General features: G+C 41.3%; 2 protein-coding genes across 2 annotated transcripts; one reads left to right on the plus strand and one right to left on the minus strand.

Moving 5' to 3' along the window:
- Positions 1 to 24,636, plus strand: mfsd8l2 (major facilitator superfamily domain containing 8-like 2). The gene is made up of 11 exons (XM_055867481.1): positions 1 to 389; positions 639 to 824; positions 1,388 to 1,450; positions 1,694 to 1,813; positions 12,285 to 12,364; positions 15,779 to 16,094; positions 21,055 to 21,128; positions 21,423 to 21,636; positions 22,099 to 22,221; positions 22,643 to 22,773; positions 22,973 to 24,636. The coding sequence occupies exons 1-11, from the start codon at positions 314 to 316 to the stop codon at positions 23,051 to 23,053; spliced, it is 1,464 nt and encodes a 487-aa protein (XP_055723456.1). The 5' UTR covers positions 1 to 313; the 3' UTR covers positions 23,054 to 24,636.
- On the minus strand, positions 4,037 to 7,248 carry LOC129814385 (apoptosis-associated speck-like protein containing a CARD). The gene is made up of 3 exons (XM_055867482.1): positions 6,909 to 7,248; positions 6,470 to 6,553; positions 4,037 to 6,047 (listed from the first exon to the last, which is right to left on the minus strand). Exons 1-3 carry the CDS (start codon positions 7,168 to 7,170, stop codon positions 5,785 to 5,787), a joined length of 609 nt encoding a protein of 202 aa, XP_055723457.1. The 5' UTR covers positions 7,171 to 7,248; the 3' UTR covers positions 4,037 to 5,784.

The raw sequence follows: 24,636 nt of genomic DNA on the forward strand, positions 1-24,636 counted from the left end.
TGCAATAGATTGTGTAACCTGTGGCAGGATATGATAAACAATGTATGCATAGGAGAAGACTTGTGAACAGTATTGACAGGGTTAGGAGAAGAGGAGGGGCATTGATGACCAAATGTGAGGTATATAACCAAATGTGCATTGTATGATATTCGGAGCTTTTGGCTATCGTAAGCTGGGACTCTGTCTGTTTCATTCAACCATAGTCTTACAAACTCTGGGTTGCAGACTGAGTAGTTGAGTTGAAGTTCGGTTTATGAACATTGATAACATCCTTCTCGTAACAGTGCGATAGCCAGAAAAGTCATTTTATGTGATGGATTATCGTCAGAAGAAGAATTGTACTTTTTTCACCATTGGATTGATATTTCTGTTAAGTGGCATCGAGTATGGTGAGTTGGTTTCGACTGCCTAAATGTACACATATTTCCACAATGAAACGAAAAATGTCTGACTGACTGTCATATGATTTGTATGTTTTTGTCACATTCAAATCTAAAACATGCATAATAAAAACACTAAAATATTGCTTTTTCAAATGGGCTTGTATGGTAAATGAGACATGTCTAATGCATCTCTCTCTCTCGCTCTCTCTCCCTCTCTCTCTCTCACTCTCTCTCCCCCCACACACTCTCTCCCAGCTGTCATCCTCCCTACAATATGGAGGTATCTCCAGATTTTGGAGGCACCTCCATACTTCCTGGGTCTGGGCTTGTCTGCGTTCAGTCTGAGTGGGCTGCTGACGGACCCACTGTTCGGCCTCTGGTCCGACCGGACCCGAACTACAAAGACCATCATCCTCTACTCCAACGTTTTTGAGATTGTTGGTAAGCTTCACAGCTTCAAATTGTTTCCAGGCACAGGAACCAGCTGTTGCAAGGCACATGAAGACTGCATCCCAAATGGCACCATATTCCCTACATAGTGCACTACTTTGACCAGTAGTTCACGTAGCGCACCATATAGGGAATACTGGCCGTTTGGGATGCAAACAAAGACCCACGTGATTTATTTAACTGAAACATGAATGATTGACTTGGGAGTCATAAAGAAAAACATTAGATTCCATTCAACTCTCCCAGCTAGCCTGCTGATGTGATGTTGCAGGGAGAGTGAGGAAATGGCAGTCCTTGGAAATGGAAATGCCTTTTGTTATACATTTGATAACAGTAATATGGGCAGACTTGCTTCCAGATTTCATGGTGTTTGTGAAAGAATCTATCCAACCTCCAACTGCAGCAAAGTTGTGATAAAGTAAATATGAATGTGCTAAACCTTACATTAATGGCAACACCAGTAGGCAATTAATTCCTATGACCAATTAAAAGAGTCCTAAGTGCAAGCCACAGATGATACAACTAATGGTGAAATTACCTATTTTATCCCCTAGGTAGCTTCATGTATTTTATGGGATACTCAAAATGGCTGCTGTTGTGCAGTCGACTTGTAGCAGGTGAGACAAATACAAATTCTGGAGTGTTTGTGGTTTTCTGTTGTTGCACTGTAGGCCTATACGCACTCATTTAAACGCTAAGTGAACTATTTACAATTGTCTGTGTGTGTGTTTGTGTGTGTGAGAATGTGATAGAGAGAGAGAGAGATGGATGGCATCCCAATGTTATGGTCCTGATATTATACAGCCTTTGATTTGGTCACACAATCTAGACCTATTTATACAGGTGTTGATGCCTTCCAGGTATTGGTGCAGGAGCAGGCTCCTCCATCTTTGGCTTCATCACACGGAGCACCCGGCCAGAGGAACGCGCTGGCGTTTTCGCTGCCATCATGGCATGTCGCCAAGCTGGCCTCCTGATTGGTCAGTCAGTTTTTTCCTAACATGCCATCATGATCTTATTAGTACTATGGCGCACCGCTGTTTTAACCAGATGTGCATCTCAGTCAAAGTACCTTCCTGTACTACACTAAGCCGTGGGAAGTAAGGGTGCTGATTCAGAAAAATCGGAATAAAAAAAAAATATAATAATACAAAAAATGACAAGTATGCCTTTAATAGTCCTTTATTAGCAGATATATATGTCTGCAGCGCCAATGCAGGCAGAAAGATTTGTCCAGCCCATAGCGGCAGGAAGTAGTTTGAGGTTGGGGGTGCTGTACTACCAACTGAGCCACATCATCTAATCAAATCATCACAAGCCACTTGATGTCTCAATGTACTCAATGAATGTATTGTGCAATGCTTTTCTTCATGGTGATGGAAAGTCTGTAGGTACAAACCTGGATGGCCAATCTACAGTAATGTACATTTACATTAAGTCATTTGTAAGGATGGAAAATGCAAACTGCACAAAAAGTGGTTGTGGTTCCATGTTATTTGATCAAGGAAAATATTTAGTTTGATGTGGATGTTTTGTGTCTTTGCCCATAACTTTGCACCTTTTGATGTAAATGTTCCATTAGAATGACAATTGCAGAGAAAGGGACAGGGCAACAACTCTTAATATTGATATATTTGATTTAACTAGGCAAGTCCGTTAAGAACAAATTCTTATTCTTATTTTCAATGACGGCCTACCCAGGCCAAACCCTAACTCGGACGACACTGGGCCAATTGTGCGCCACCCTATGGGACTCCTAATCACAGCCAGTTGAGATACGGCCTGGAATTGAACCAGGGTCTGTAGTGACACCTCCAGCGCTGAGATGCAGTGCTGCGCCACTCAGGAGCGTTCTAAACTATACAACTACCCGTTCTGCCAAAGCTGAGATGCTGAATTTATTTGGTTATTCCCTATACTACAGGTCTGCTAAATGACTTAAATGTAAATGTAAATGTAAGTCTATATCTGTCCGCTAATATTAGTAAAGGCCCAGTGCACTGCTTTTGTGAAAAGGAAATATTTTCCAAAAATATATACAGTACCAGTCAAAAGTTTGGACACTTCTACTCATTCTTTTCTACTATTTTCTACATTGTAGAATAATAGTGAAGACATAAAAACTATGAAATAACACATATGGAATCATGTAGTAACCAAAAAGGTGTTAAATAAATAAAATATTATATATTCTTCAAAGTAGCCACCCTTTGCCTTGATGACAGCTTTGCACAGTCGTGGCATTCTCTCAACCAGCTTCACCTGGAATGCTTTTCCAACAGTCTTGAAGGAGTTCCCACATATGCTGAGCACTTGTTGGCTGCTTTTCCTTCACTCTGCGGTCCAACTCATCCCAAACCATCACAATTGGCTTGAGGTCGGGTGATTGTGGAGGCCAGGTCATCTGATGCAGGACTCCATCCCGCTCCTTCTTGGTCAAATAGCCCTTACACAGCCTGGAGGTGTGTTGGGTCATTGTCCTGTTGAAAAACGAATTATAGTCCCACTAAGCACAAACCAGATGGTATGGCGTATCGCTGCATAATCCTGTGGAAGCATGCTGGTTAAGTGTGGCTTAAAATCTAAATAAATCACGATGGTGTCACCAGCAAAGCACCCCCACACTATAACACCTCCTCCTCTATGCTTCATGGCGGGAACCACACATGCAGAGATCATACGTCTACATACTCTGCGTCTCACAAAGACACAGCGGTTGTAACCAAAAATTTCAAATTTGGACTCATCAGACCAAAGGACAGATTTCCACCGGTCTAATGTCCATCGCTCGTGTTTCTTGGCCTAAGCAAGTCTCTTCTTCTTATTGATGTCCTTTAGTAGTGGTTTCTTTGCAGAAATTCTACCATGAAGGCCTGATTCACAGTTGATGTTGAGATGTGTCTGTTACTTGAATTCTGTGAAGCATTTATTTGGGCTGCAATTTCTGAGGCTGGTAACTCTAATGAACGTATCCTCTGCAGCAGAGGTAACTCCTTTCCTGTGGAGGTCCTCATGAGAGCCAGTTTCATCATAGCACTTAATGGTTTTTGCGACAGCACTTGATGTCTTAAAGTAATGATGGACTGTCGTTTCTCTTTGCTTATTCGAGCTGTTCTTTCCATAATATGGACTTGGTCTTTTAATAAATAGGGATATCTTCTGTACACCACCCCTCCCTTGTCACACCACAACTGATTGGCTCAAACGCATTAAGGAAAGAAATTCCACAACTTAACTTTTAACAAGGCACACCTTTTAATTGAAATGCATTCCAGGTGACTGCCAAGAGTGTGCAAAGCTGTACATGATTCCATATGTGTTATTTCATAGTTTTGATGTCTTTACTATTATTCTACAATGTAGAAATAAAGTAAAAATAAAGAAAAACCCTTGAATGAGAAGGTGTGTCCAAACTTTTGACTGGTACTGTATATATATATTTTTTATTATCATTATTTATTTTCTAGGGGGTGCTTGAGCACCCTCTGGACCACTACTGCCCACGGCTATGTTCGGCTCTATATACTCTCAGTTTTGGAAATGCTAATTAGTATCAAAGTAGACATCATGCAAGACTACAAATCCCTGCCAGCTCCTGCACGTCATATCTAGCTGACACCTTTGCTAACAGGTACTGTGTCAATTTAAACCTTGCACAAGACAGTTTACAGAATTGTTCATTTAAAGAATTTTTGCCAATTTATTCATTACTACATTTAGCTAACATTCTTCCCTTTGCCTCGATTCAGCAGTCTTGTTCAGATCGTTATGGCATTTGCAGTTCTTCATGATAGCCATTTTAGCAGCTAATTAGCATGTCATTTTGGGAGGGTAAATACAGGCAAATATATTGATAAAAGTCACCTTGTCCTAGAGATTTACACGGTTATCAAAACATCACGCCAGGGTAAGCCTACATGAAATACACCCCTTATTTTAAGTGCTTCTAAAATCCCCTATGGGAAAAGCAAATGGTGGAAAAACAATTGGAACCTTTTCCCTGTTTGACCACTAGGTTTTATGGGTATTATGACTCATACTGTGGTACACTATGTTAATTTGTTTTGTTCATACAAAGCATTGGCACACAAGCAAACTAAAATAACATGTTGTGAAAGGAAGAATACCTTGGAACATTTAAAAACAGGCTAATGCCACGTTCACATGCTAGTCAAAACTAGGAAACTGACATTTCCAACTTGTTAACTGGTTGAATGCGGAATGTGAATAACTACAACCAGTTAGCTAGTCGGAAATGCCAGTTTCCTAGTTCCGATTAGCACGTGAACGCGGCATTTGCAAGATGATTGTCCCACCTACTTCTATAGACAGCCATATATGGATGGTAGCATGTATTCATTAACTAGGAACCAAACGAAACCAAACAGAAGAAACTGATTCAAACAAAAGCAGGCGGAACAAAACGGAGGGACATACCTGAATGTGTCCAATGGAAATTCTAATGCAACTAAAAAATACACTCTTGGTTATCAGTCTGTTTGTGCCATCATGCCAGTCCTTGCCGCTCCTTGTCATGCCGACATTGACAACTAATTGACAAGACAAACAGATCTGAGACCAGGCTATCAATGGCTCTCTTAAGTTAAGCAGACATTTACATTCAAATGGCCATATGCTTGTTTATGTTTAAGAAACTACGTAGCCAAAGCATGAGATGCACTCATTTGTATAGGCTACATAACACAATGTTACTACATGTATTTGTACGTTTTCTATTGTTGAGTTCCAAACAGCTAGATGATTAGAATTCACGACACAGTACTTGCTCATGAAAAGAAAAAAACAGCGGTCAATATAATTAGTTTTCATTTTTTGCAAACTTTGGAGAGAATTCATTTTTCCATTTTAAGAATATAAAAAGAGTGCATTATTATCATCAAATGTTTGTCCCTTGCCCTAAAAAAATCAAATAAAGTGGCCCTTATCCCCATTATTCCCCCTTCAGTTCACTGATTAGGTATGGCTCCTGTTCCATCAGGATATCTAAGAACACATCTTTGCCTTTGGACCCAGATGCTTTCAGAGGGACATCTAAGAGCTCCCTCATCCTGTCCTGTCTGGTTTTTTCAGCCCTCACGTCACTGTAGGCATTTGTGGTGATGACTCCCTTCTCCAGGAGCCTATCCAAGATGGGTGCCACCTGGCTCACTCTGTCGATCAGGGCCGTTCGGTGATAGTCCACAAAGTGTTTGTCTGAGGTAGAGATAGGACATGGTTTAGGAATTTGAAAGGTGATGGACTGCAAAGCATACCTAATGTATTTGATAGGGGCCTATATCTCTACACTCCTCCTTTAATGGTGCGTGTGTTTGTGTGTGTGTGCGTGTAGGGTGTGCAAATTGGAGGATAGGCATGATGATGCACTTTTTGTAATTCAGACAGCATTCAATATGGGGAGCGAAAAATGCTGTTGAAGATTTAGAGGAGGGCAGCAGTTTCACCTACCATTTTAATGAAGAAATTAAAAGGAAGGACTTTTGTGATTGTTCATCAAGATAGAATACTTTACATGTTGAATTTGTCCCTCCATAAACCATTACTAATCACAGTAAAACATACATTTTAATAACGTATTTGAGACATTAGGCTATATAACACTTGCTTTTAGTGTTTACCTTTGATCATGTTATTTGGTCCAGGTGCACTTCCATTAGCAGCACCCGATGTTACCCAAGATTCTTGAGCTGTAAAATAAGCTTCATGAGACACCACCAATTGAATAGAAATATGAATAATAGGCTTCAATATACGTGTTTATTGTATAATGTATAAGGGCTATTTTGAGCTGCAAATGTAAATATGCTATAGGCCATTACTCAGCCCAGATGTGCAAAATAGGTAAGTTAAATACGGTCAACTTCCTTAGTTTTACATACGGACATTTTAATGCAATTTAAAAACACGTGTATTATTTATTTAATAAAGTTTTCTTCTAGACTACTTTTGGGTTAACTGAAGTGTTTTTTTAAACCTTTCAAAGATATGAAATGACATTTAAAAAATATATATTAAAATGTCCATTGGACGTGCCTCCTACTATGTTCGATTTTCCTTTCTTGAAATCCGTCAGTTCCTTTGCGCCATCATGGCAGTCAATTGCCCTCAATACCTCTATAGCCACATCCAAAGCCCCGTCTTCACAGAAAGTACGGGTCAGAAGGTCTGCTAAGTCTATTGGGTCCAAATTTTCAACATTTCCCCTGCGAATTTTTGGCTCCTGCTTGCGTTCACAGAGTTTATGTCTGAACCACTTCAGTTTAGTCATTCCCAAATCATCAAGGACACCAATTAATGTATCGCCAACGGTTTTCGGCATTTTTTATGCCAAACGGTAATTTACACCAGGTTTTGGTGAGATTAAGATACGTGTATTCTATTATATGTTGTCTATCTTCTCTTCTCTGACTGTCTTCTCTTTGAGATATGCCACTTCATCGCACCGTAGCACGTCATAGGCCAAGGGGAGGTCCATCATAAACAGAATAACCTAATTTCCATTACATTTTACAAAAAAAAAATAATAATAATTTAGAATTTATTTAAACAATTAATTATTACTATATATTTTACACTGTTCTTTTTTTATATAGGCATTTATACCTTTTAAAATAACAGGCCTACAGAAAATGGAAAATATATATTTTTAAATGTATGTACTGTTTTTATTTACAAACGTAATTTTGACAGACAACATTGTCCCCTACAGTCCTGTAAATCACACACATTATATTGAACAGAACAAGCATTGTCACTCTTTGCTTTATTTTGTCAGCAATAAAATAGGTAGATAAGTATTCGTATAAAAATAGACAGATCCAAACGTTGTTCAACAGCATGGGTGGTAAATCATTCACCAAAACCAAATCAAATGGAATGATACTAGGCTACTGTATCACTTGGTAATAAAAGTGTAACACCAGCGCCACGTAAAGTCGACAAATGTTGTCAAACGTTGCAGATAGAAATGCCATGAATACATCCAACGTGATTCTTGTTCTACACAGCTTATTTATATCTGAACGTTCCAAAACGTTGCGTCCTACTGTACGTCCGCAATATAATACCCAGCAACACATCAGCGGGCTGTTCAGGAGTGTGAAACATTACAGACCGCTCAGATGGGAATATATTATTGTCTATCATGTAGAATATGGAATCTGTTCTATGCTACATTTCTATTTGCAGCATTCCATATCTGAACGTTTCACTTCAACCCAGTATAACCACCATCGAGCTGTAGGCCTAAGAGCGCATCCTGTTAAGTCTTAATACCGTAATTTACTTAGGCCCAACGTTCCCTCTAAACTGCAACGTTCCCTCTAAACTGCGCGCGGGCACGTAATAGCCTGGAGACTGCCATGCAGTAGCCCAGACAGTGGCGGAACTAGAGGTGGGGTGGCCAAGGCTACTTCAGGGGGTCTGTGTCTCCACCTCTGCAGCTCAATTTCTCTCTCTCTCTCTCTCTCTCTCTCTCTCTCTCTCTCTCTCTCTCTCTCTCTCTCTCTCACTCTCTCTCTCTCATTTACTTTTGATACTTAAGTATATTTAAAACTTTTACTCAAGTAGGATTTTACTAGGTGACTTTCACTTTTATTTGAGTCATTTTCTATTAAGGTATCTTTACTTTTACTCAAGTATGACAATTGGGTACTTTTTTCACCACTGAATAGAATCCTACTCCGACGGACTAAAGTTAAACTGTTACATTAACTAACAGGGAAAACTAGAAAGTTGACTGAAGTTCAATCTCGTGCTTCTTCTCTCTGTTGGCTGATAATTCTTCTGTGCTCTGCGCGGCAGTCCAGTGGGAACTGTGCGGCAGTCTCTGGGCTCAGAGGGGTGTCCAAAATTTAATTCGCTACTGGCAGTTTGATGCTGATTGATATCTCATTTCACCTCTTGTTGAAAGAAGCATTTATTTTGACGTTCGGCGGCGCATTTTTGAAATCGAGGACTATAATATTAAATTTGGTCTTGATTAGGCCAATTCCAAAACGTTTCTTTGCTATTAGTTAAAATAATATATATGAGCATAAATATGATACTGTAAGTTTGTAATATTGATGGGCACCAAAATTATTATTTTTCAAGTCCATTGTTGCTTGATACCTAGTATGTTTTTTTGCAAATGTACTTTTTTTTGTGAAGAAACTATGCAATTTATGTGACACCCAAATGCTATCTTATCTCTTTGGTGCTTGAGCTTTATTTTCTGAAAATATTTTGGGTCTTCAACACTTATAGACCCAGATTATATATTCATGAAAACAGAGTGATAAAAATTGAGCTGCAGAGGTGGAGACACGGACTATTCATAGTATGTTAAAGAATTCTAGTGAACGAACCCTTTTGGACCACACTATCTGCCACATTGAAGAACTTCGGGTTGAGTGAATTATCACTTCTACCTCTAATCAGCAATCATCGGATTCATTCATGCTCCTTAGATGCCAGGTTAGGGTTACACACACATTTTCTGTCATGGTCTATGGACCGCCTGAAGTAGCCTTGGCCACCCCTTGGCCACCCCACCTCTAGTTCCGCCACTGTCTGGGCTACTGCATGGCAGTCTCCAGGCTATTACGTGCCCGCGCGCAGTTTAGAGGGAACGTTGCAGTTTAGAGGGAACGTTGGGCCTAAGTAAATTACGGTATTAAGACTTAACATTTACTTTTGATACTTAAGTATATTTAAAACCAAATACTTTAAAACTTTTACTCAAGTAGGATTTTACTAGGTGACTTTCACTTTTATTTGAGTCATTTTCTATAAGTAATTGCTAAAATATACTTAAGTATCAAAAGTAAAAGTACAAATATAAATCACTTCAAATTCCTTATATTAAGCAAACCAGACAGCACGATTTTCTTGTTTTTTAAATTTACGAATAGCCAGGGGCACTCTCCAACACTCAGACATAATTGACAAAGAAAGCATTTGTGTTTATTGAGTCCGCCAGATCAGATGCAGTAGGGATGACCAGGGATTTTCTCTCTAAGTGCGTGAATTAGACAATTTTCCTGTCCTGCTAAGCATTCAAAATGTTACGAGTACTTTTGGGTGTCAGAGAAAATGTATGGAGTAAAGTACATTCTTTTCTTCAGGAATGTAGTACTTTAAAGTATTTTTACACCATTGATTCTATTGCGCACGACTCAGCCCATACTCTACACAGACCATTGCCATATATGGACTTCTACCATTTACTTTGAACTGGACTGTGTTTATAGCTGTGGTATTGAGTAGATGCACTTATTTGGAGATCAAAGCAAGAGCTGCATGTAGCCGCGTGTGCACATTTTGTTCATATCCTTTGCTAGTAATTGAGTTATTAGCCCAGTTATAGATAATTTGTAGTCAGCAATAGGCGAGTGATTGCTTCCTACAAGAGCACAAAACATGTAGATCTCTAGTCATCTTTGAAAAGCCAGTCAGGTAAAGAGCTTTTTTGTCTTAAAGGGGCAGTGTTATATTTTGAGACATGCCTTAATAAACTAAGTAGCCAATAGGCAGAGGGTAGCTTAATTTGTTTGATTCTCTGTAATAATGGTATGGGAATAATAATGATTTTATTTTGTGAAGTGGTTTCTTGCATGAAACAATAGAACAACAATTTCAGTCACTTCCTTGTCTGAAGGACAAGTGGGTAAACAGGCTAATGTCAAGCCTGCATGTTTTTTCAAAAGTCTCATGGAATTTAGAACACCACACATTGGCTGCATCTGTAGGCTGAATAAAAGAACAGCTATTTCCATGTTAAAATGTTATGGGATGCACATTCTACATAGTTTTTTAGGGTAGGCCACTCTGGTTGTCCTACATTATGATCAAATAGCCACAGTAGCCTACTTGGCCACTGTTAAAACTGTAACTTAAAGCGGGTACAGCCTCAGTTTTCACAGTAAAAGCGCGCTGGAAGTTTCACAGAATTTTCACAACTTCAACTTTGAGCTCAGCAGACCTGAAATTTGCTCAGTGCCCCAAGAAATCTGAGGGAACATTGCTTAGGCCTATATTTCAATACTTATATTGGTTACTGTATCAATCAATCATTCATTTATTTGTTGATGTCATCACACAGCATTGCATTTTAGTTTTAACATAAAATATCAAAGCTACCATTGAATAACTCCCGTAAACAATAAATAGACCTAAATCGTTCCATTTCGGGAATTGCATTCACGAATTAATGCAACTGGTTTTAGTCTTTGCTGTAATAAAGGCGTTATATATTTTTTAAAGCATTACAATAATTATCATTTATTTAGTGTTGTTTACATTGTTCCAAACGCATAGCTGCAGGAAGTAGTTTAGGGGTGGGGGTGCTGCGATTTGGGGGAATGCAATTTTTTGTTATTTTTTGCCAGCACTGAAGATGTCTATATTGGTCTGCTAATACAGAACTAGTAAAGGCCCAGTGCACAAATTTAGTGAAAATGTTTTAACTAAATGTATTTGAGTGTTTACCAGCATTTGTAACTTGAGTCTGTTAATTATCTGTACAAAACAGTTAATCTGATAATACTTGTGGAAAATAAAAACACTTGCTTGATATATGCTTTCCAGTTTTTTGTAATACGTTGCAAATGCAATGCAAAACTTTAATGGTCTATTCATTCCTTTTCCATTTTAGTAGTAGTCTTATCCAGAGCAACGTACGGTAGTGAGTGCATACATTTTGATACTGGTCCCCCTTGGGAATCGAACCCACAACTCTAGCATTGCAAGCACCATGCGCTACTAACTGAGCTACACCATCACAAACCACTTGATGTCTCAATGTACTCAACTACTGCATTGTGAACGTCTAGGTAAAAACCCAAATGACCAGCCTATGTACAATACAGTAATGTACATTTACATTAAGGGGTTTGTAATACTGCACAAAATGTGTTTGTTTTCCATGTTATTTGATCAAGAAAAATATTTCGTTTGATGCGGATGTTTTGTGTCTTTGCCCATAACTTTGCACCTTTTGATGTAAATGTTTGAGGACAGGGTTTTGTTCTTTCTGCATCCCATTAGAATGACAATCGAAGAGAAAAAGAGAGGACAATTCCAACTATTGAATCCTGCGAGATACTGTTCTTATTTATACAACTACCTTTTTTGCCAAAATGGAGATGCTGAAAATACTGCTAATACTAGGCCCAGTATTAGCTACTACTACTGTTGTGAAATATTATTATTATTTCAAAAATATATTCAGATTTTTCAGGGGGGGTTTTCAGCACCCCTACTTCCTGCGGCTATGGTCCAGAACACCCCCCGCCCCCGTTGCCCATAAAAATGTATAGCAGCCCCACCCCCAAACTGCTCCTACAACAAAAACATGTGTATCTTATCTTAAGTTTAGGTAGTGCCTTCCTGTTTACTTTTGTCTGTTTTCTTCCGTTTGATGCCTAATGAATACGACCCTCCATTTTGCAGGGCCAGCATTCAATCTTTTCCTGAGGCTGTGCGACTTCCAGCTGGGGCCGTTTGTGGTGAACAACTACACCTCTCCCGGGGTAAACATCCAGCATCCAGACAATCTATCCTCTCCGGTTCTCCCACTACAGCTCTATGCTTCATGAATACTAAACCACAAACATCCGTTTAGCTCCCATGCATGTACCTTGAGTTTGAGTTTATTTTATTTTTTACAGGGACAGTGCACATTAATCAACGTTTCAGTAAAAGTGCCGGTTTTAGCCAGCCGGCTAATTTTCAACCGCAGTCCCTGGGCAGGTTATTAAAAACAATTACAATATAGACAATCATTGAGCAGTGAGCACACGCAGAGCAACATAAGACAAGCAAGACATAGCATACAGACAGAGCAACATAGAACATAAAGCAGCAAGACAAAATTCATAAAAGCAACAGAGTGTTTCCACACCTCACAAGCTACAGACAACAGACAACATGGAAAGCGGCAATACACAGCTAGGGATTATGTTCACAAATCTGATTGACCTTTAGCCATGTCTTCATGCATTTTGTGAAAGTGTGATATGTGGTGCAGTTATGTGTGTCTGATGGCAGTGTATTCCAGACATGGGAAGCTCTCACAGAGAAAGCGGATTTACTAAAGGTGCTTTTCCTTAAGGGAACTATACAGTCACCTCTCATGGCAGACCTTGTGGATATGCTGCCATATGTTTGGGTTTTCTGTTTAACAAAAATTCTGAGTGGAGGGGGAGCCAGGCCATTTAGGATCTTGAATACAAGACATGCGTCGGTGTATTGCACAAGATTTTCCCAACTCAGGAGCTCATGCTTTCTGAGGATGTAACAGTGATGATGGCTATTGGGCTTCCTATCAAGCACTTTGAGAGCCTGTTTGTAGACAGACTGAATAGGTTTTAATGTTGTACAGCAAGCTTGGGCCCAACTAGTCAAGCAGTATGTTAAGTGGGGGAGTATCATAGATTTGAAGTACAGTTTTGCTACCTCTGTAGTCAAACAATTTCGTATAAATCGGAAATTAGCTAGGTTGAATTTGGTTATCTGAATGACCTTTTTCACATGCTTTTTAAAAGAGAGGTTGGAATCAAGTATGATGCCAACGTACTTAAAATCAAATACCACCTGGAGCTTCTCCCCTGACACATAGACATCTGGCTCAGTAGCATCTGTAGCCCTCTTTGTGAAGAACATGCAAACAGTTTTTTTCACATTGAGATGCAAACACGAGTCACTGAGCCACTTTGTAACCTGGACCATTACAGTAGTGAGTTCTTGTGCAGTTTGTTGTTTGCTCTTTGCATGCACATATATCACTGTATCATCTGCATACATTTGAACTAGACCCAGTACAGACAGATCATTAATGTACAGGCTGAACAGGAGGGGCCCCGGTATTGACCCTTGGGGCACGCCCACATCATAGCTAAGAGTGAGCGACAGCTCATTGCTCACTCTGACACACTGAGTTCTGCCTTCAAGGTATGATTTCATCCATCTCAAGGCATCGGGGGAAAAGTTGAACTTGGACAATTTTGTGATGAGAATCTCATGGTTAACAGTATCAAAAGCCTTCCTTATGTCCAGAAACACAGCCCCAACAACACCCCCTTTGTCCATCTTGGACTTCACATTTTCCAGAAGAAAGCAGTTGGCCGTTTCTGTGGAGTGTTTCGCTCTGAAGCCAAACTGCATGGAGTGTAATGTGAAGGGGCCGTTGTTGAGGTGGGCAATCAGTTGTTCTGCTACACACTTACTACACCACAGGTAGTATACTAATGGGCCTGTAGTTACTCACTTCAGCAGGGTCGCCCGATTTAAAGATGGCCGTTATTATGGCCGACTTCCATACCCTTGGAAACACCCCGAGACCAATATATGTGTTGGTGACCTTAGTAATGGGGCCAATGAGTGACTCTTTGTAGTTTTTAAGAAAGGTAGAGTCCAGCCTAAACACATCTTTGGCTTTAGAGTTCTTTAGTGAGCTAATCACCTTGTTCACCTTTGACTCAGAAGCCTCCCTTATGACGGAGACAGGTTGAGCGTCATTCACTAGCACTGAGCCCAAGAAACCAGTGGAGGGGTTCTGTGTCAGTACCCTGACAGAGTCAATAAAGTAGAAATTGAAGGCTATTGCTATTTCGACTGCATCATGTGTTAGATTGTTATTCACCATGATTTCTAGTCTTTTTGCAGTGTTACTATGGTCTTTCCCTGTTAACTTTTTTAGATTCTCCCAGATCAATTTAGAATTTCCCTTTGCTTCACCAATTATGTTAATAAAAAGGTTTGCCTTGGCCTGTCTGATTTCTTTCATCACCTTATTTCTCAACATGGTAAACCTACGTCTGTCATGCTCTAGTTTGGATCTTAGGGCTATTTTTAGAGCATAATCTCGTTCTTTCATCAATTTCCAGATTTCTCCATTTAGCCAAGGAAGAGTGCTCTTTGGCCAGGTTTGGATTTGATTTTCTTTAGGAAACCATTTATTGTAGTCCGGATTGTGGATAGAAAAACCTGACTATCAGCTTCCACGTCTGTAAAGGACAAGAGAACATTCCAGTAAATTCCCTTAATTGCGGCTTTCTAACAGTAGAGAGGTTAAACCTGCTCTTAGACAGCTTTCTGACTATAAGTGTCAGATTATGATCAGATAGCCCAGTAACCATGTTGAATGATTTAGTCACTCTCTCTGGTTTATTACTGAACACCAAATCAATCTGTGTTTTAGAGCAACAAGTCACCCTGGTTGGCCCTTTAACTAGCTGTGTAATGTCAAAGGTATTAGTGATCCGTTTGAGGGTTTTCCTACAAGACTTCTCTTCATAATTAATGTTAAAATCTCCCATTAAGATGACCTCTTTCCCAAAATCACATTCCCTAAGCATGTTATTAAACTGATAAAAAAACACACTTTTGGTGGAAGGTGGCCTATACATTCCAATAAGAGTAAAATACATTTGGGGAGACAGTGTAATGTTCAGGCCAATAGATTCTAGTTCATTATCACATGACCACTCAATTTGTTTAATCTTCAATCTCCTGTTCAGAGTTAGCGGGTACATTAACACTATAGCCTGTACAGTATGATTTTATTGACCTTGCATACTTACAGTACATTCGGAAAGTATAAATAAATAAGGTATTATTATTATTTAAAAACCTGTTTTAACTTTGTTGTTATTAGGTATTGTGTGTAGATTGATGAGGAAAAAATGAATTTAATCAATTTTAGAATACGGCTGTAACGTAACAAAATGAGGAAAAAGTCAAAGGGTCTGAGTACTTTCCGAATGCACTGTTTTATAAATACTTCATCAAACCAATAGAAACATTTGAAAACATTATAAAACATTTCTTAAACACTGCACCCTCAACACACACACATTAAAATGCTGGCATAAACATATTTCACTCTACCATCTCAACCATCTTGCACCCCTATACCCTCTCCTCCCCTCCTCCCCCTCTTCCAGATCTTCATGTGTCTGATGTGGATCCTGCTCCAGTTTGTGGTGCTGGCCCTGTACTGGGACATACCACCTATCAGCTCCGGAGAGGGGGGTATCGCTGTGGGAGAGATCGAAGAGGAGGAGCCGCTGGTAAGGGCAGAGGAGACACCGGAGACCTACGGCACTGTCTGGGACGACCAGATAGAGACAACCCTTTCCTCAGAGACCCACCATTTCCAGGACCCTTCACAGTGCCCTCCCTCGCCGCCTTCCTCTACCTCTTCCTCGTCCCCTCCTTCGACTATCTCAAACCCCCTCACAATTTTCAGTGCTAGTCAAGGTGAGTGGAGAGATAGAAAACAGCTCTCCAGAATCAGACTATTATTTTAGGGATACTATATCTTAATGTGTTGAAAAAAGTTTTTTATCATGTGTCGGTCAATGTTGTGTGTGGTGGTATTGTTAGTAGTTGATTAAACATGCTGTGATAAAACAATTTCCCAAGTTGGGATTAATAAAGTAATACTCTACTCTCTCTCTACTCTTTAGACATGTATATTGATAGTTTCTCACCATCTTGTCTGTTGAGTTGTCACTGTCTATTAGTGCATGTTAAATGTCTCCTGTATTGATTCAGTCTCTCAAGTATCGTTTATGTGCCAGCTTGTGTTTGTGTGTGTGTGTGCCAGATCACTCGTATTGAGTCTCTCTGTGTGTAGATTTTTGGAAGGAGAAGGTGGTATGTATGTTGGACTTCCTCTTTAATTGACTCTATGGATGTGTTGAGTTTTGTGGGCGAAAGGGAGACTAAATTCTAAATGCCGCAAACATTCTCTATCATTGATTTTGGCTGTCTGTAGCCCATTCTGTAATGGGTTTGAGGGCGATGGAAGGAGAGTTGTGAATGTAAAGCCTATCGACTTTGCACGTGGTAAATATTCTCGTTCGTTAGTTTCCAAGATGGCGTAGCAGTCGGACGTGTGTTTGTCTTGTCCCGCATAAATAGTCGGTTTCTTCATTTTTTGTATATATTTTCATCTCACTTTCCATCTACGAACTGAATATACCTCACCCAATGTGGTACGAATCTGCTATTTTTATACATTATAACTGGAACCCCCATCAGAAGCTAGACAGCTAACTAGCTACTAGCTAGTAGTCAGTTAGCCACTGCAAGTGGTCTTCACCGTTAGCTCGGACACCAGCCAACTTTAGCTCGGTCAATACCTGCCAGTCTGCACAGCGCGATATCAACCCAGAGCATATCGGACTGCTTTTCTCTACCACATCACCGGTTTCCTGCCGCAAGCTCTGAACCATTACACCGGAGCATCGCAGCTAGCTAGCTGCAACCGAGTGGCTATTGCTGGCTAATGCCTCTGTCCCGAAGCAAGCACCAGCTAGCCTCGAGCTAGCCCCATCTCCCGGCTTGCCGAAGAGGTATACCAGCTAATTCTTGGGCTACAATACCTCTTTGCCAATTGGCCTGGACCCTTTATTGCCGACACGGAGCCCCGCCAATCCATCACGACTGGTCTGCCGATGTAATTGTCCGATGTGATTTCAACAGGATTTTCCGTTGCAATGTCGCTGAAGACCCATCTGCTATCCCCGGCCCGCTAGCTTTCTGAACGCTGTGTCTCCTGCTCGCCTAGCGTAGTAGCAACTACCGAACGGCTCCCTGACTCACCTATTGCTGCTCATTGGACCCTATGATCACTCGGCTACACATGCCTCTCCCTAATGTCAATATGTCTTGTCTACTGCTGTTTCGTTTAGTTATTATTGTTTTATGTTGAGCGAGCCCCCAGTCCCGCTCAACATGCCTTAGACAGCTCTTTTGTCCCACCCCCCACACATGTGAAGAACTTACCTGGCTTAACTGGTGCCTCCAGAGACACAACCTCTCTCATCGTCACTCAATGCCTAGGTTTACCCCCACTGTACTCACTTCCTACCATACCCTTGTATGCACATTATGCACTGAATCTATTGTACCACGCCCAGAAATCTGCTTCTTTTATTCTCTGTTCCCAACGCACTAGACGAACAGTTCTTATAGCCTTTAGCCGTACCCTTATCCTACTCCTCTTCTGTAACTCTGGTGATGTAGAGGTTAACTCAGGCCCTGTAGCCCCCAGCACTACACCTATTCCCCAGGCGCTCTCATTTGTTGACTTCTGTAACCGTAAAAGTCTTGGTTTCATGCATGTTGTGATCAGAAGCCTCCTCCCTAAGTTTGTTTTATTCACTGCTTTAGCACACTCCACCAACCCTCGTGTCCTAGCCATGTCTGAATCCTGGCTTAGGAAGGCCACCATAAATTCAGAAATTTCCATCCCCAACTACAACATTTTCTGACAAGATAGAACTGTGAAAGGGGGCGGAGTTGCAATCTACTGCAGAGATAGCCTGCAGAGTTCTGTCACACTATCCAGGTCTGTGCCCAAACAGTTCGAGCTTCTACTTTTAAAAATCCACCTTTCCATAAATAAGTCTCTCACTGTTGCCGCTTGTTAAAGACCCCCCTCAGCACCCAGCTGTCCCCTGGACATCATATAAGAATTGATTGCCCCCCATCTATCTTCAGAGTTTGTACTGTTAGGTAACCTAAACGGGGATATGCTTAACACCCCAGCTGTCCTACAATCTAAGCTAGATGCACAAAATCTCACACAATTTATCAAGGAACCTACCATGTACAACCCTAAATCCGTAAACATGGGCACCCTCATTGATATCATCCTGACCAACTTGACCTCTAAATACACCTCTGCTGTCTTCAACCAGGATCTCAGCGATCACTGCCTCATTGCCTGCGTCCGTAATGGGTCCGCGGTCAAACGACCACCCCTCATCACTGTCAAACGCTCCCTAAAACACTTCAGCGAGCAGGTCTTTCTAATTGACCTGGCCCGGGTATCCTGGAAGGATATCTACCTCATCCCGTCAGTAGAGGATGCCTGGTTGTTCTTTAAATAAGCATGCCCCATTCAAAAAATGTAGAACTAAGAACAGATATAGCTCTTGGTTGACACCAGACAGACTTGACTGCACTTGAACAGCACAAAAACATCCTGTGGCCTACTGCATTTACATCGAACAGCCCCCGCGATATGCAACTTTTCAGGGAAGGCAGGAACCAATATACACCGTCAGTTAGGAAAGCTAAGGCTAGCTTTTTCAAACAGAAATTTGCATCCTGGAGCACTAACTCCAAAAAGGTTTGGGACACTGTTAAGTCCATGTAGAATTAGAGCACCTCCTCCCAGCTGCCCACTGCACTGAGGCTAGGAAACACTGTCACCACCGATAAATCTACGATAATCGAGAATTTCAATAAGCATTTTTCTACGGCTGGCCATGCTTTCCACCTGGCTACCCCTACCCAAGCCAACAGCTCTGCACCCCCTGCAGCAACTTGCCCAAGCCCCCCCCCCCCCCCCCCTCCCCGCTTCTCCTTCACCCAAACACAGATAGCTGATGTTCTGAAAGAGCTGCAAAATCTGGATCCCTACAAATCAGCTGAGTTAGACAATCTGGACCCTCTCTTTCTGAAATTATCCGTCGAAATTGTTGCAACTCCTATTACTAGCCTGTTTAACCTCTCTTTCGTATCGTCTGAGATCCCCAAAGTTTGGAAAGCTGCCGCAGTCATCCCCCTCTCCCAAACTGTTATAGACCTATATCCATCCTGCCCTGCCTTTCTAAAGTCTTCGAAAGCCAAGTTAACAAACAGATCACTGACCATTTCAAATCCCACGTACCTGCAATCTGGTTTCCGAGCTGGTCATGGGTGCACCTCAGCCACACTCAAGGTCCTAAACGATTTCATAACCGCCATCGATAAAAGACAGTACTGTGCAGCTGTCTTCATCAACCTGGCCAAGGCTTTCGACTCTGCCAATCACCACATTCTTATCGGCAGACTCAATAGCCTTGGCTTCTCAAATGACTGCCTCGCCTGGTTCACCAACTACTTATCTGATAGAGTTCAGTGTGTCAAATCTGAGGGCCTGTTGTCCGGACCTCTGGCAGTCTCTATGGGGGTGTCAACATGGTTAAATTCTCGGGCCGACTCTCTTCTCTGTTTATATCAATGATGTCGCTCTTGCTGCTGGTGATTCTCTGATCCAACTCTACGCAAACGACACCATTCTGTATACATCTGGCCCATCTTTGGACACTGTGTTAACTAACCTCCAAACGAGCTTCAATGCCATACAACACTCCTTCCGTGGCCTCCAACTGCTTTTAAATACTAGTAAAACTAAATGCATGCTCTTCAACCGATTGCTTCCCGCACCCTCCCACCCGACTAGCATCACTACTCTGGACAGGTCTGACTTAGAATATGTGGACAACTACAAATACCTAGATGTCTGATTAGACTGTAAACTCTCCTTCCAGACTTACATTAAGCATCTCCAATCCAAAATTAAATCTAGAATCGGCTTCCTATTTCGCAACAAAGCCTTCTTCACTCATGCTACCAAACATACCCTCGTAAAACTGACTAACCTACCGATCCTTGACTTCGGAGATGTAATTTACAAAATAGCTTCCAACACTCTACTCAGCAAATTGGATGGAGTCTATCACAGTGCCATCCGTTTTGTCACCAAAGCCCCATATACTACCCACCACTGCAACTGTATGCTCATTGGCTGGCCCTTGCTACATATTTGTAGCCAAACCCACTGGCTCCAGGTCATCTATAAGTCTTTGCTAGGTAAAGCCCCGCCTTATCTCAGCTCACGGGTCACCATAACAACACCCACCCGTAGCACGTGCTCCAGCAGGTATATTTCACTGGTCATCTCCAAAGCCAACACCTCCTTTGGCCACCTTTCCTTCCAGTTCTCTGCTGCCAATGACTGGAACGAATTGCAAAAATCACTGAAGCTGGAGACTATTATCTCCCTCTCTAACTTTAAGCATCAGCTGTCAGAGCAGCTTACCAATCACTGTACCTGTACACAGCCCATCTGTAAATAGCAACATACCTCATCCCCACATTGTTATTTATAAATGTTTTACTCTTTTGCAACCCAGTATCTCTACTGGCACATCATCATCTGCACATCTATCACTCATGTGTTAATGTTATGGCCAGGTTGCAGTTGTAAATGAGAACTTGTTCTCAACTTGCCTACCTGGTTAAATAAATGTGAAATAAATTTTTTTTAAATTCAGGGGTTTTCCAGCTTCGTCGAGTTTTCGAGGAAGGTTGAAGTATGCCTACATATGTGGTGAACATTTTTATGGATTCTCTTACCTCTCTCTCTCTGTTTCTGTAGAGTTTCTGAGGGAGGAGGTGGTGGTGCTCCTCACTGCTCAGTTCATCACTTTCTTCAACCAGACAGCACTGGAGGTAAGAGCAACAGCCTAAACAAGGACGCCATCTTTTTTTGTTGCATCGTAACCACATCATATGCCTAACCCTAACCATATTGCAAGACCTGAAAGCTCTTTTTCATGTTCATACGTTTTCACAATATAATTTTGACGTTACACCTTGTTCATAGTGGGAGTGGGAACTGGGAACTCTTTCCCATTAAGAGGTAAACAAATACTGATGTAATTTCCTGTCTTCCTCTCTCTCCCTAGAACATGGTGACTACCCTGACATAGTGATGTCATTTCTCATGTGCCCCTTCCTCTCTAGACCATGGTGACACCTCTGACCCAGCGCTCCTTTGGCTTCGGAGAGCTTGCCAACAGCCTGATGTACAGCCTGTGTGGCGTTGAGGTGATCCTGGGCTTCTTCTTGGTGCGTTGGCTGAGTCGCCAGGTGGAAGACCGCCTGGTGCTGGCCGTGGGGTTGGTCATCTGCAGTGTAGCCTGCGTCTGGTGCCTCATCTTCCTGGCCAACCCCCAGGGTGAGTGGGTGGGAGTAGGGTGAACCTAATGGCTGATCTTGGGTCAGTTTAGCATTTTCCCCACTAAACGTTAAGGTTAGGATTGGGGGAGGGGAAGCTGATCCTAGATCTGTACCCAAGGTTGGTGTGAGACTCCTGGGGTGGATAAGGTGGTGAGGTGACTATGACGGTGTTAATGATAGATCTGTAAGTGATATACAACCCACCACACACACACACACACACACACACACACACACACACACACACACACACACACACACACACACACACACACACACACACACACACACACACACACACACACACACACACACACACACACACACACACACACACACACACACACACACACACACACACACACACCTCTTTTCCCAGAGGGAGTTGTAGTAGTAGAATTTCAACCATTTCACCAACAATCATCCGTCTGACTGAGGTTGTGTCTCTTCCTGTGTCCAGGTGGGTACTCCTGGGAGTTGGCAACGTTCATCATCGGAGTGTTCCTGCAGCTGCTCGGGCTTCCCTTCGTGGCCGTGTCCCAGGTGTCTCTCTTCTCCAAAGTCACTGCAGAGAAAACACAAGGTGGATGTCTGACTTACGAATGTGATAATTGCATGTATTGGTTCATTGAGCTGGACTCACCATAGTGCTGATTAATGATGATGTTTAGAAATGTTATTTCTAGAAGGAATACAAATATTAATATTAAAGACTGATTTAGGTAAAATAATGAAATAGTTTAGCTTTGGTTTGGTTTTATTACCTTCTGAAATGAAATGTTCCAACAATGCACTTGTGTGAAGGTTGAGTTAATCTTAGTCAATCAGGCTCTTTGACTCGCCCCCCTAGGCAATGAGGCTTTGACTCATGGCAATGCTGAGAATGATTAGGGGAATGATCATTAACTATCACTAAATGGCCATTTGTTTTACAGGAAGGAGAGGTCATTAATCACTCAAATGAATGGGATTGTCTTTGTGTGTGTGTTCCTGGTGGTGTCTAGGGTTCAGTCAAGGCGTGAGGCGCTCTGTCGCGGGGCTGGCTACTATCCTGGGGCCTCTCTGGGCTGGAGGACTGACCGGTAACTTGTACCTGATGCTTGGAATGATGCTGGCTCTTCTCCTCATGATCACAGTGAGTAGTCACAGTGTGTGTCTCTATTCAAACCCATGATACAGTTAAAGAAGTTACGATCTATCAATCTATGAACTTCATTCACTCGGATTTAGCACCTCCCTACTTTTTCAAGTGGCGCACGTTAGCCACATTTGATGATGCTTTTTGTGGCTAGCATGTACACTTTTACAATTTAACATTGGATTGTTATTTCCAGGTGATGCTGATACTATCCTATGATCGCCTTGTTGAACCCAAAGTAGTGCAGCACGCCCAGAGCTCAGACAACGGAGAATAGACAAGGGTCATGTTCAGTAGGGAGAAAATGTTTTGAAATGGGGAGGCATGACCTGAACTTGTCCAATAAGAACACAGCTACTGGGTTTCCGATGCAACACATTTTGCTACGGTATGCACTACTGAACATGTCTTTGCTGTCAACTTGAATGACAACTGAAGCCCTAATAAAGGTCAAAGGTGAGGTGATGTGACACGTACAGTATGTCTCCCAACTACTATGAGAAGGTCAATGAATGCACATTACAATAAAGGTGGTGTGTGTCTAAACTCTGCAATGCAGAAGAGATCCAACCAATGACCTATAGACTTATCCAACGCACTTTAAAGCTCTGTGGAGTCTATTTTACGTTCACACTTTATTTTGATAGTCCAGTCATACTATCAACAAACTATCTGTTGATAAGCAACTTTTTAACATTTTTATTTCACCTTTATTTAACCAGGTAGGCTAGTTGAGAACAAGTTCTCATTTGCAACTGTGACCTGGCCAAGATAAAGCAAAGCAGTTCGACACATACAACAACACAGAGTTACACATGGAATAAACAAACATACAATCAATAATACAGTAGAAAAATCTATATACAGAATGTGCGTATGAGGTAGGATAAGAGAGGTAAGGCAATAAATACTGCTTGCTAAGGTTACGGTTAGGTTTAGAATAAAGGCTAAGGTTAGGGTTAGGGCTAAGGTTAGGGTTAAGTTTAGGGTTAGGATAGGGGTTAGGATTAGGATTAGAGACAGGTTCAGGGTTAGTACATAGTTAGTTGAAACGTTACTGAGTCTGTAGAGCATCTACAGATGGACTATTCAAATAAAGTGTTACCCATTTTCCTATCCCAACATTAATCTTTGCACATTTTATCAAACTTGTTTGAAATATTGTTGCTTGTAGTGTTTCTGTAATAGATAGAATATTTAATATCTACCAAAAGATGTATACATAAATATATAACATGGTATTACGGATGTACACAAGGGGGCACCGTTGCTCTCTGTTTTAATATTTTGAATGATGTAATTGATGTTGAATAAATCAAGTTCTCAAAACCGCTATTTATAGTGCACTTGTTAGTGGAGAATATTTGTGTTTCCATATCTGAACTATGTACCCATGCTAGCTTCCTTTAATCTTTCCCTTCCTTTCTTATAATAGATCCTGTTGTGCCAGGAGGAGTGCCTTTTACCTCTCGTTTTTAGCTCTCAGATCAGTGCTTATGTAGATAGATATTCAAGATAGCCAAGGGTATAGGGAGGAAGGAAGAGAATGGAATAGCAAGTAGCATTAGTAATCAGGCAACCCAGAGGTATCGTAGATCAGAATAAATAACAGAAGACACTCATTTCTGTTGCCTATGTAGAGAGGAAGTGCATATTTCTATCTGCATTTTGGATATTTTAACATGTGCTTCGTAATGTACATTTGTAAACCTTTACAATGGTCAACAAACTGAAGAATTTTACATATATTTACTCTAAAATGTTTAGTAATCAAAACTAAAAAACAAGCATCATCAATTAGGGGTGCTATTGCAGTGAAATACTGTCAGTCTATTTAAAGGAATACGTCAGGATTTTGGC

Source organism: Salvelinus fontinalis, chromosome 17 (assembly GCF_029448725.1).
Source record: "Salvelinus fontinalis isolate EN_2023a chromosome 17, ASM2944872v1, whole genome shotgun sequence".
Lineage (NCBI taxonomy): Eukaryota > Metazoa > Chordata > Actinopteri > Salmoniformes > Salmonidae > Salvelinus > Salvelinus fontinalis.